The 13,919-nt window shown below is 37.6% G+C and overlaps 1 protein-coding gene across 2 annotated transcripts in view; it reads left to right on the top strand.

Annotated features, from left to right (window-relative positions):
• Positions 1-10,073, top strand: part of AFTPH (aftiphilin) — a 69,204-nt gene extending 59,131 nt beyond the window's left edge. For both annotated transcript variants that reach the window (XM_012764921.2, XM_012764922.2), the window contains 2 exons: positions 1,616-1,739; positions 8,953-10,073. In XM_012764921.2, the coding sequence (XP_012620375.2) occupies positions 1,616-1,739; positions 8,953-9,097 (269 nt within the window). In that variant the 3' untranslated portion in view covers positions 9,098-10,073. The remainder of the gene's footprint in view (positions 1-1,615; positions 1,740-8,952) is intronic.
• Positions 10,074-13,919: the final 3,846 nt, after the last annotated feature.

Here is a 13,919-nt window from a genome sequence, read left to right on the forward strand (position 1 = left end):
GAATCTAATCTTTAACAGTGGAGGAGGTAAATACCTTGGGCTTGTTTGGTCCCTTTACAGACATCTACAATTTTTTACATTTTCATTGTAACTCATGTTTTTGTTATAGAACTACAAAGAAAAGTCCTTTTTTAAGTATATTTTAAAACTGTACCTTAATGAAATATTAAGAACTTGGGAGAGTCAACATACATTTTCTATAGCCTTCCTCCCTTGTTGGACTTCGTAACTGTGGAAGCTGCTTTTGCTTGTTTGATTTCTGTAAACATCTGAGATCTATGGTTACATCTGCAAAGTTGGTAATGGAAGTCAGTTCCTTTTTTCTTATTAACCTTGAAATACCCTAAGAGGAGGAAACTTGTTAATGTAAATATATTCATTTATATATTAACTATCTGCTAATCTTGCAGGGCTTTTTTAATAAATAAAAATTAAAGAAGCTATAAGACATTCTTCCTTACAGTCTTTTGCTGTTATACTCTAAAGCTCATGAACTTTTTTCCTCAAGTAATTTTCTCAAAGCAAGTATAGGATTAGAAACTTTTTAAAAATTTTAGTATCTTTATTATCCACAGTTTAGCTTGAGTTTTATATGCCCCATGTAATATAGTTATATATTAATGATATCAGTTGAGGATTTTTAATGGATTTTTACAATAAATCTAATCCTCTAACTCAGCTTCGTTTTGAATTACTCTAAGAAGATATTTGAACTATTGGCTACCAGATTATTCAGATGTGGGACTATAGAAATATAATTAATCCTGGAGACAAGAATTTTCACTTTGTCTAAAAATAGTGTTTTTATTATTTTTTTCTGAAAATATTTTACCCTCCTCACCTCTTACCTGAAGAAAGAACAGTGTGGTATATGTTTATGATTATTAACAATTTGATGCTTTGAATAATAGTTCATGTCCTTAGATAGTCATAATGTATTTAAACTAACCAAATCATCTACCACATTTGAGACTTTATATTAGTTTACACATCTTTTGCTGTAGAAGAAAATAGTGGAGAAAAAATGGTCAGGGAGGTGGGGTAAGAGGAAAAGTTCAAAGAATGAGGTTAATGAGTTTAAAAATTAGGGATATTATACACAAATCATGTACATTCTAATTATAAAGCATTGATAACTTTTATATCACAAACTAATCCAAAATTAGAGCTTTCTACAGCAGATAGAAATTTTAAAAGTATTTGGGTAGTAACTGCTATGTAAATGTTAGATTAAGGATATATTTATTCCTAAGTAGAATTCTTTTTTTCCAAAGTAGAATTTTAAAAGTATTTTCCTGCAAAAAGTAGAGCTTATAATTAAAAAATAATGCAATATTACAGTGTTCTAAGGCTATATTGTGCTTGTAAAAGACTCAGATGTTGGCTGGTCTGAAGCTAGTGAGTTATCTCAGTTGATTGTTCACAGTCAGTTACAGTTTGGACTCCTTATTCTACTACTTTCCCCCCCTTCTCACTACTGTACTTGGCTAGTCTAAAAAAAAAAAAAGAGAGAGACTCAGATGTTTACAGAACATTGCCTTTTGCATCTTGGATTGTGGCTAATTGGGCCCATTTTTGTAGCTTGCCATCACTGACTATTGTTTTATACTATAAGGTGTGGATCCAGAGTTGTATGAGTTAACAACTTCTAAGCTGGAAATCTCCACCTCAAGCCTCAAAGTGACTGATGCATTTGCGAGACTCATGTCCACAGTAGAGAAGACAAGCACATCTACCAGGTAAACAGTTAGTGCTAATTACACTGTAATTTTGAATTCCAAGTTAAAACAGCCCAAAGGGAAAAAGCACATAAGTTGGCAGTATTTCAACACATTGTATTAAAATTCACTTTGTATTTATAAAAGCCAAGAGATGCCTAAGTCCAGAAAATAGTGCCAAATTATGTTTAATTATGAACATTATTAGAGAAGAGCTATTTCATAAGAGACTGGAAAGGGCTGACAGATGTGGTTTTCTTTTTTTTCCCTCTACTTTGTAGAGAATAATTCTGATTAAATATTATGATCTGTGATCATAAAGCCATTGCAGAAATACTCCCCATTTCTCTTCATAATTATTGAGATCATCTTTGGGAACCCAGTTTCATACTCTTAGAGTTGCCTAGGCTGATCCCAGGCTACGACTGAGTAGGGAATAGGCATTAATTTTGGAATTTTTGCTGATGTGGACCTTTGATTTGGGACATGAAGCCCTGCTTTACCAAGCTTTCTAGGAGCCCTTTCAGAGGAATGGCTTATAGAAAAATAGTTATTATCTCCCAGTGTTGGAACCAGAGAGGAGGAAGCCACTTGGGCAGAAAAACATTTAGATTTACATAATTAAGCACTGGTATAATCCACTGCTTTGACATGTTAACCATAAGACTCATCCAGTTCCTAACAGAAAGGTAATCATTATGAACCAGGAAGTCACTAGTATAAGAGCAAATACTGGCTGATTGGCATGTCAACTCTGCTATCCCAAATCTATGATTCATCAGCATTTTAAAATGGAAATATTGCCTTTTAGTAATATTACCCACTTTGAGAGAAATATTATAGCTCTTTCTTCTCAATAAGTAACATGTTAATCATGTTAATTTCAGATTATCTTTAAAATCAATTCTGCTATAGAAAACTATCCATTTAAAAAGTACTTTTCTCCTATAAATAAATTTAATTATTTTAAATAATTTTAAGGGGTGGGGGGTTGTGAAGAGGAGTGTTCAGTTGCCTTGTTTGTTTTTGTTGAGACACAGTCTCACTCTGCTGCCCTGGGTAGAGTGCAGAGGCACCATTGTAGCTCACTGCAACCTCCAACTCCTGGGCTCTAAGGGATCCTTCTGCCTCAGCTTCCTGGGTAGCTGGAACTACAGGCACATTCTGCAATGCCCATCTGGGTTTTTTTTTGTTTGGTTTTTTTCTCCTTTCTTTTTGGTAGAGATGGAGTTTCACTTTTGCTCAGGCTAATCTGGAACTCCAGAGCTCAAGCAATCCTCCTGCCTCTGCCTTCCAGAGTGCTAGGATTATAGGTGTGAGCCACCATGCTGAGCCTGTTAATAATGAATTTTTATCTGTCTTAAAACTTTAGCTTGGGCCGGGCGCGGTGGCTCACGCTTGTAATCCTAGCACTCTGGGAGGCCAAGGCGGGCGGATTGCTCAAGGTCAGGAGTTCAAAACCAGCCTGAGCGAGACCCCGTCTCTACTATAAAAATAGAAAGAAATTAATTGGCCAACTAATATATATATATAAAAAAAATTAGCCGGGCATGGTGGCTCGTGCCTGTAGTCCCAGCAACTCGGGAGGCTGAGACAGCAGGATTGCTTGAGCCCAGGAGATTGAGGTTGCTGTGAGCTAGGCTGACGCCACGGCACTCACTCTAGCCTAGGCAAGAAAGCGAGACTCTGTCTCAAAAAAAAAAAAAAAAAAAAAAAACTTTAGCTTGAATAATGACATTGTCTTTTAAACTTTGTGTGCTTATATCCATTCAACAGATATTATCAATATTTATAATTATGAAAATCTATTATTCATTTTATAATTGTTAACTTTTTTCTAGAATGGATTTGTAGCATGCATATCCTTATTTGTCCACAGATTATGTCCATTGTTCTCATTGCCCCGTGTGATTGTAGTATGCTACCTGCCACTGCCAAAGCTGCCTGTGGAATTTTTCTTGCTTTCTATTTTTTTCTTTCCAAATAAATTGAAATTCTTCTTAGGCCAGGCGCAGTGGCTCATGCCTGTAATCCTAGCACTTTGGGAGGCCGAGGCGGGCGGATTGCTCAAGGTCAGGAGTTTGAAACCAGCCTGAGCGAGACCCCGTCTCTACCAAAAATAGAAATAAATTAATTGACCAACTAAAATATATATACAAAAAATTAGCTGGGCATGGTGGCGCATGCCTGTAGTCCCAGCTACTCGGGAGGCTGAGGCAGTAGGATCGCTGAGCCCCAGAGATTGAGGTTGCTGTGAGCCAGGCTGACGCCACGGCACTCACTCTAGCCTGGGCAACAAAGTGAGACTCTGTCTCAAAAAAAAAAAAATTCTTCTCATACATATTTGTCATCTATTTTTTTCTACATACCTTAACTAAAAGCTAATGCACATTTGACTTGTAAAAAATGAAAACTGATGCTTTTATTGTTTGGGCCTTCCCCTGCTATTTTTAGGACAATTCTTTCTGGGACAACTCTACTGTTTCCTCACGTTTGCTCCCCTACAGTTTCACTAACCTAACCAAAGAACTTTAGTAGAGGCTTAAAGTACCAATGATGAGAATTCATTTTGTGCCATTAGGAGGAGCTCTAAACCACATTGTTAATTTGCCTCCTGTCCTAATTTTTTAACTCATCCTTGAAACATGCCGTGCACTAGGGAACTCTTCCAACCTCTGTTGCTTTAAGAAGTTATTTTCATTTTTTTCCCCTTGTTCTATACTATTAGGGAATGAACTTAAACTATAATGTGTATCCTGGAACCAATGTTATAGCTATATTCAGTTACTTTCTAGTATCTGACCATCATATTTAAAACAAAATAAATGGAAAGGAGAACAAGTTGCCAACTTTGTATTTTGTTTTGGGAAATCAGTGTCATTTGAGAATGGTAAAAGTGAAAATATTGGTGGCTCACGCCTGTAATCCTAACACTCTGGGAGGCCAAGGTGGGTGGATCACTCAAGGTCAGGAGTTCGAAACCAGCCTGAGCAACAGCAAGACCCCATCTCTACCAAAAATAGAAATTAATTGGCCAACTAAAAATATATAGAAAAAATTAGCCGGGCATGGTGGCCTATGCCTGTGGTCTCAGCTACTCGGGAGGCTGAGACAGAAGGATTGCTTGAGCCCAGGAGTTTGAGGTTGCTGTGAGTTAGGCTGATGCCATGGCACTCTAACCAGGCAACAGAGTGAGACTTCATCTCAAAAAAAAAAAAAAAAGTACAAATACTCACGAGTCTTACAATTAGTATTTACAGTCTCAAAATACTGTGAAATGTCCCAGTGAGTGATTCTCAACTGTACAGAGAAGAGACAAGTGGGTGCCATGTACAACTTCAGAAAGCATTTCTAATGTTTTGGTTGTTTTTAGATTTGTTTCATTTTTCTTTTTGTTTTGAGTAAAGTAAACTACAGAAAGTAAAGCCCAGCAAAATGTTCTTGGCTATTGACAATACACAAAAGACAGAGGGAAATAACCTAGCATTGTGATACACTGTAGGGTAAGAAGGGGTTAAGAAAGAGTACTCAAGGTAGAGGAAATTTGAGGTGGAACAAACAACAATCAGTACTGTTTTCTAAGTACCTTTGCATATGTAAGGGAACTTGTAAGATTCTCTTCTAATACACAGGCTGTGAAAATGACTTCTTACTTTGAGTTTTTTAAAGAACTGCAAGTTCTTAGTTTTAAAATAGTTTCATCTTGCTTACCTTTACTAATATGGAGAAAAATTAACTTCCTAATCTAAGTCAGTGGGTGGCCATCTGGTTAGTAGCTGAAGACCTCTAACTTAAGTTTATTAAAGGCCAAAGAACTAGTGCCAATAGGAATAGATTTTGGGGAGGGGGGAAATTAACTTCCTAATCTAAGTCAGTGGGTGGCCATCTGGTTAGTAGCTGAAGACCTCTAACTTAAGTTTATTAAAGGCCAAAGAACTAGTGCCAATAGGAATAGATTTTGGGGAGGGGGGCCTTTCTATCGAGATATAATTCCCATGTCATAAAATTCACCCTTCAAATGTACAAGTCCCTGGTTTTTAGTATATTTACAAGATTGTACAACCATCATCACTGTCTAATTCCAGAACGTTTTTATCACCACAGAGAGAAATCCTGTACCCCATTAGTAGTCACCCCCTATTCTTTCCTTTCCCTGGCAACCACTAATCTGTTTTCTGTCTCCATGGAATTGCCTATTTGGGTTATTCCATATGGATGGAATCCTATAATCCTGTAGCCTTTTGTGTCTGGCTTCTTTCACTAGTATTATGTTTTCAAGTTCATCCATGTTGTAGCATGTACCAGTATTTAATTACTTTTTTTGGCTGTATAATATTTCATTTTTATAGAAATAACACATTTTGCTTATCCATTAATCATTGGATAATTTGGGTCATTTTGACTATTTTGATTAATGTTGCTGTGAACATTTGTCTGCAGGTTTTTATGTGGAAAAATGTTTTCAATTCTCTTGGGAGTGGAATTGCTGGGTCATATGGTAACTCTATGTTTAACTTTTTGAGGAACTGCCAAACTTTTCCAAAGTGATGGCACCATTTTACATTCCCATCAATGATGTATGAGCATTCCAATTTTTCCACATTCTTACCAGCACTTGCTATTGTCTTTTTGGTTATAGCCATCCCAGTGGGTAGAGAAATGCAAATCAAAATGATGATGAATTTCCCTGATAGCTAATGATCTTGAGCATCTTTTCATGTGCTTAGTGACCATTTGTATATTTTCTTTGGAGAAATGTCTGTTCAGATCTTTTGCTTATTTTTTAATTGGATAATTTGTCTTTTATTGCTGAGTTGTAAGATTTCTTTTTTTTTTTTTTTTTTTCCCTGAAATAGAGTCTCCCTCTGTTGCCCCAGCTAGAGTGCTGTGGCATCAGACTAGCACACAGCAACTTCAAACTCCTGGGCTTAAGCAATTCTTCTGCCTCAGCTTCCTGAGTAGCTGGGACTACAGTCATGCACCACCATGCCCAGCTAATTTTTTCTATTTTTAGTTGTTGGCTAATATTCTTTCTATTTTTTTTTTATAGTAGAGACGGGGTCTCGCTCTTACTCAGGCTGGTCTCGAACTCCTGAGCTCAAGCATTCCTCCCTCAGCCTCTCAGAGTGCTAGGATTATAGAGATGAGCCACCATGCCCAGCCAATTTCTTTATTCTGATACTAGACCTTTATCAAATGTATAATTTGCAGATTTTTTCTCCTATTCTGCAGGTTGTCTCTTCACTTTCTTGATAGTATCCTTTGAAGCACAAAAGTTTTTAATTTTCATGAAATCTAATTTATATAGATCTATTTTTTCTTTTGTTACATGTAATTTAGTTGTCATCTAAGAAACCATTGCCTACTTCAAGGTCACAAAGATTTATACTTAGATTTTCTTCTAAGAGTTGGATAGTTTCAACTCTTACATTAAGGTTGGGTTTTTTTTGTTTGTTTTTTTTAAGTCAGAATCTCTGTTGCCCCTACTAGAGTGCTGTGGCGTTAACCTAGCTCACAGCAACCTCACACTCCTGGAGCTCAGGTGATCTTTCTGCCTCAGCCTCTTGAGTAGCTGGGACTACAGGCATGTGCCACCATGCCCGGCTAATTTTTTAATTTTTAAATAAGACCAGTCTAGTCCTGTAGAATGTCCTAAAATGTTTTGGATTTGTTTGCCTCCTTCAAGTAGTATCTACTATGTTCTCTATTTCCCTAATTTCTTGTAAATTGGAAATTATAAAGGCTAAATTATAAAGGCTAAAGGCTTCCTGAATTCAGGGTAAACATTTTAGCTCAAATATATGCATCAGAAGATCCATAACATCTGGTTGACTCCATTAGTAAAGCTAAGATTGGCCATTGGTGAGAAGCCAACTTCTTCCATTATACTGTTCCAGTTTTTCACTTCAAGACTGGAAAGTCATATATCTGGTTTTACTTTGGAATGATGTAGATATCCAATTTCCCATCAAACATCCACCTAATAGCTTTGCCACCATTTAAGTGCAATTAAAAATATAGGTTTTAATCAGAAAAAAGTTTGGATTTCTATTTCATTCTTCCAAGAAATCTTAGAACCAAATTCAGTGTTGGCTGATCTGCTGATATGTCTGCAGTTGTTTCCCTGTTGAAGAACTTTACAACAGAGAAGTCTAAGTATAATATGAAAGCCTGCATCTATCCTTCCTTTCTTGCTTTACTTCCTGACTTCCTGCTCCCCATCCCAAGGGCAAAGGAAACATTTAGGTGGAAGAAATAACTTGTGTGACCTCTAACAGAGTACCAACTATTCTTTTACTATAAAAGAGAATTGGCTTTTTATAGTGAACAATTTTAAATGATCTTTGGTCTAAAATTAATAATCCATATGACTGTAACTATTCCTTCATTATATTTAACATCCTAGAAAAAAAGTCAGTCTGGATTGCAGTCATGTGCTCAATTTGAGCCATATTTAAGGTTCATTTGGTATTTTCTACAGCTCACCTGCTGAGAAAACCTGGGTTACCAGGAATTTTTCATATCTGTGATATGCACCAAACTACTTACTTCTCATATCAGGAGCCAGTGTAATAAAATACACTTCATCTACAAGACCCATAGAATTTAGAGATTTCCTTCTACAGAGTTCCTTCCTGCCCAAGTACATCCTGAACACCAGCAGTCAGCCTAGTGCTGCTGCTTTTGGACCTGCTGTCCGCATCCCAGTGGGCTGAGACGGGTGTTTTTGAGCTCGCTCTCCTGGAATTCCCCATTGGTGATAAAGAAAGCCTGAGGTTAAAATGACTTAAGCCTCCCCCCAGACATATTTTGTTTTATGTTGAGGTAATTTTGGTAGTTTCACAAGGGGAAGGGGGGGAAATCCAGTTGGGTGTAGTGTTATTAAGGCTTTGTCCTTATATTTCTGCTTAGTAACATTTTAAAATTATGCCTGGGTAAATGCTTCTAGCCTTAAGGCTAGGAAGTACACAGGCTACACTGGTATACCTGTGAATATCTGTATTTACACTCCTCACTTTAATAAACATACCTAAATAGGCCATGTGTTGCTTTTCATGAGAGATTTGGTACCTGGCATAGAAATCATACTACACAGAAATAGTACAAGATTCAGGAACTAGCAGAGGAAAAAATACTCAAGTCCCCACAGATTGCTGCCTACCTTGAGAGTAGCTTTTCTCCCATTTGATCTACATCAAAGTCACATTAACACACTCCTCTTTTTTGTCAATAGGAAACCGAAAAGAGAAGAGCACTTGAGTGAAGAAGCTATCAAGGTGATCGCTAGCCTTCCCGACTTAACGTTCATGCATGCCAAGGTGTTGATGTTCCCAGCCACGTTAACACCTTCCACAAGCTCCCAAGAAAAAGCAGACTGATAACTGATGTGAATTGGACAGTTTCAATTGCTTGTCCTGTCCTCCATCCCTTCCCTACCATCAAAAGCATACCTGCTATAATTAAAAAAAAAAAATCAAATTCAGCTGATTTGTTGGTAAGCCGCACTAGAAAGGTATACATAGTAATGTATATTTATTTACATACTGAAGTCCTAAATTTATATTAGAAAAATGTAAATAATCGGGGGTGAACATTTTTGAAGATTTATTCTTTTTGTGTTGCTGGGGTGTATACATTTATGTCTTTGTGAAATACACTGGTGGTGTCCTTCTTACAAAACTTTTGAAATAAAAAAAGAAAAAAAATCAAATCTCCACTGTCTGTGAAATCCCCTTCAGTCTTTTCAGATTGCATTGAATGTCCTCTTAATTTTTCATACCATATGTTAAATTACTTTTGCTATCATAAATAAGTTCCAGCATCCTTGTTTAATTTTTTAAATTTTGTGTGTGATGGGTTTCTTTCAGATCTGGCTTTTGTTGACGTTTTGGGGCTCTTTTTTAATCTTTTCAATCCGGCATATTGCTGTTTGACCTTTTGCAAGGTACTTCATCGATTGCTCTTTTGTTATAGGGTATGGATCATCGTCAGAACTTGATTGGAGGGGTTTAAAGAGATTGTGTCTGTTTTAAATCAGTTTGATTTGGAGAAGGACCAAATTATATGAATGTCTTACAATGAAATTTACCTGTTACTGATTTTTTTGTTTTATCGTACCACTATTTTTTGAGGATTTTGCACAGTGTAAAATGACATAATCATAGATTGCTATGGTTTAGGCTGTATATACAGTGAAAACTATGGGTTTTAAATGTTTGGGGAAATTCCTATGGAAAAAAGAGAGACATGTAGAAGAACCTCTAACAAGGTTAATGTGCATGCCCAAGGTCTTTTGAGATTTCAGTGTGTAAATTTCCTTTTAGCTTACACAAAAATAAAATAATTTAAAAGAAATTTAGCCTGCTGTCTTTGTATCTAAGGAAAAATGTAATGAGTTTGGATGTGAAGTTTCATTCAGTATTAAGAAATCATTTGGTAGGGCTTCTACTTTGTTGAAACCAGGAAGAATTAGAATCTGATCCAGAAGAATTGGATCAGTACCTTTTAGTAGCTGAGCTGTCTTTATATAGAACATGAGATCATAAAAGAAATTCCCATGATTCATTATAACATATCTTCATCAGAATATCAACAAGGTTAAATAGGAATTAGTAGGAAATTTTTTTCTTTCCAAGGAAATATAAGCATTAGATGAAAGTGAGCAGAAAATTTCTAAAAAGTAATTTTAAATATTATTAGATACTGCTTCAACAAAAATCATGACATACTTTTTAAGGAAGGCAGCCTGATAGTAGTCCACCTCCTCTACTAGGGGCTGCTCCATGGAACTTTTTTGCACCTCTGTCATTGACAGGTTATTACATGGGCCACTAGAATGCTTGCCTGAGTGCAATATAAGTATGGAGTGACAAGATGCTTATCCATTCCCTACCAGTTTTCCTTTCTTTTTTTTTTTCCGATCTTTTTCAGAGGATTCTTTCCTTCGAAATAATCACAGATTTCCAGCCTAGTGAATCTTTTGAATGGAAGAAGACAACTCAAAATATTCCTCAGCAGAACTTTGCATGTTTCAGTAATTGCAGCGTAAAGGGCTGCTTCTCTAGAACATTACAACTAAATGTACCAAAATAAGTATAAAGCCTGCTTACTAGCTGTGTTTCTAGGAGAAAGTTAATCAACTTCTGAGACTGAATTATCTATAAAAATGAGAATGATCCTACCTCGGGGGGTTAATATTGGATATAAGACACTGTCACATGAATGGTGAGTAAGTGGTGGTCAGAGCCACTTACTCAGCACTCTGAAGGCTCCTGGGGGCCCAGCAGATTCAGGCAGCAGTCACAGAAGGACCACTTTAAATAATAATACAAAAATATTTTATTTTAAAATGATCAAGTGGGCCTTCCTCAAGGGAGTGGCCTTGTTTTAGTGACTCACAGAATGGATGTTTCATCTTAGAACTACCTTTAGATAAGCCAGACTTCCCTTTTGTTTGTCATATTGGTCTTTGATGTTTTAATCACAACAGGTACAGTAGTATTGTATTGTCATATGTTAAAGGCACTGCTCCAGTACTGAGGGCCAAATATTGCCAGCTTTGCACCAGACCATGTTCGAATTACTACCAGAAAGCAATAGCTGTGGCTGGTGGGAAGAACCCTGAGAATCTCCCTGGGATCTCAGCTAAGGGCAAGCCTGTCACCTGGAAGCTGGTCTTGGGTATCAACTACTCTGACAGCAGCTTCCCACCTGCCTTTCTCAAAGTCAACCAGGAAGACCCTGCAGACTTGGGAGAGGAAGAAACTAAGGAGTAGGAGCCCCAACAGGCCAAATCACACACTGGTTTAACAATTGGCTCTGTGTCCTTTACACCTTAAAACCAGCTCTCTTATCCCCAGAGTGTCATCCCACATAGTGGCCAAGTCCCAACAGCCATACATAACTCCCCAGTTAATCCAAGCCAGACTGGGAAGTATAGGAGAAAACTTTCCTAAGTTGAGTCACATCACTACTATTTTTATGAGTCATTTTTTTTTATAGAGAAACTTGTTCTTCCTTCTGTGTTCTTTATTTGGAATTCATCATCTTTTCATTCCTTCATGTTTCTTGAATCAGGATTAGGCATTGCTGTGAGTAACAAAAACCCAAAATACTGCATTTCATGTAATAAGACTCATCCTTTTGTCACATTTTAACTTCACTGAAATTGGAATGTGTCATACAATTGGATGGGTTGTCTGTTTAATTGGCAGTGGTTTCCTTTTCTTAGCAATGTGTTAAATAATACTGTCTTACAACCAATGACAGAGTTGATGAAAATGGTAATGGTGGCTGAAACAATAGAAGTTTATTTGTCTCCTGTAAAACACTGGTAGAAAGCAGACTAGGGCTGGTAAGGGGGCTTCATAAGGTCAGAGACAGACATTCTTACTGTCTTGTCACTCCACCATTCTCAACACATTTTCTATGTCATGATCCAAGGTAGCTGGTTATGACCACCAATCCTGCATTCCAGCCATTGTGCTAAGAAAGGTGAAGAAGGGATTCTCCCTCCCATTAAGGACACTTTCCAAACGGCATATACAGTATTTCCAATTACAATCTATTAGCCAGAACTGAGTTGTAATGTCCTGTCTAGCTGCAAAAGAGACTGGGAAATACCTTTATTCTGAGTGGCCATCTAAAAGTAAGAGTTTCTAGTTGTAAGAAATAGAATGTAAAGCAACCAGAAGTCTGAGCCACACCTATTTTTCACTTCTCAGCCCACAGAAACATATTTCATTGAGATAAAGTGATACATAGAGAAATGACTCCAGGATCACTGTCTCAGGCTGCAATGCCTTAGACTAGATCTATTGCCTTCCTGGTGCTTTTCCAAGAGGGAAAAGAATCTTACAGAGAGCAGTGTAGGATTTCCTGGGACCTTGAGGGAACAAAAGCTAAGATAAATGGATAGAAGCAGAGAGCAGCCTAATGAGGTAGAAGCAGCACCAAATTAGACTAGGAGTTGTGTGTTAATACGGCTCCACCAATACGCAGCTGTAAGATCTTGGCTAAATCCCTTTTCTAAGTCTCAGGTACTTCACATAATGGGGGGTTGGGATCTGTAGAATCAAAACCTAAGGTAAGAAGAAAACTCAGAGAATTGTAGACTTTTGGAGCTGAAAGATAAGCTGTTCCAGTGCTTTCTAAACTACTCCCAGGAGCCCTGCAGTGAGGGGTGTCCCATAGTAACACACTGGGCTTATATATTTAGGAAGGGCAATTGCAGAAGATTTTATTTGATAAGAAGGTTCCATTGCTACCAAAAGTTGGAAGCCAAAGATGATTCAATTCTCACAGCTGAAGCAATTGAAAATAAGGAATTTGGCTTCCACAACCTTACACATCTATAAGCAGGGGCAGTTTCCCAGACTCTTGGCCTTTTTGTTCACACACTCCCGCATCTCTGCTCTAAATAGGTAGCCTTCAGCCTGTGCCTGAGCATTTGCAGGGACACCATGCAGGCTCAAGACCCTGCAAGGAAGTGTGCCCCAGCCCACAACGTGCACATACGTGTGCTTTGTTGGCAGCACAGACTGTTAGGATGCTAAGTGGAAACCTGATATCCTAAGACATCCTGTTGCTTCAGGTTATCCCTTCTCATGCGGCATGGGCTAACTCCTGTCTCTTTTCTATGAATATCTGAAAATCACTATCATGTTCCTCCTCCCACCAAGCCTCCCATGATGACATGGTTTCCAGGCCTTTCTTACACATGGCATTCTTCTCTGGACATCTTGCATTTATTTGCCAAAGTTCCTCTTAAAATGTTCTTCCCAGACTGTACCAGATGTCACCTCATCACTGCCATGGGGCTGATGTTTGTTTCAGACACTTCTTTTAAGGTAGCCTAAAATTGCATTGCTGTTGATGGCAACAGTGTTGCCATAGCTCACTGTGTGAACAGCCTGCCATCAAGCCAGATTTTTTTTATTATTATTATCTATTGGTGTCATTGAGTTTTTAGAACCTAAAAGCAGAGTTTTGCATTTATCCTTTTCCAACTTTGTTGTGTCAGCTTTAGACCATTGCTTCAGCCTGTCCGTCTCATCAAATCTTCATTGCACCATTTAGCATAGAGACTTCCTCAGCTTTGTCATCCACAGATTAATAAATATCCTTCGTAATCCAAATCACCGACATAAATGTTGATCAATAAAAATCTCTGCAACTCCCTGTCCAGTGTGCTAGGAAGAC

The sequence above is a fragment of the Microcebus murinus genome, chromosome 3 (assembly GCF_040939455.1).
Source record: "Microcebus murinus isolate Inina chromosome 3, M.murinus_Inina_mat1.0, whole genome shotgun sequence".
NCBI classification, from domain to species: Eukaryota; Metazoa; Chordata; class Mammalia; order Primates; family Cheirogaleidae; genus Microcebus; species Microcebus murinus.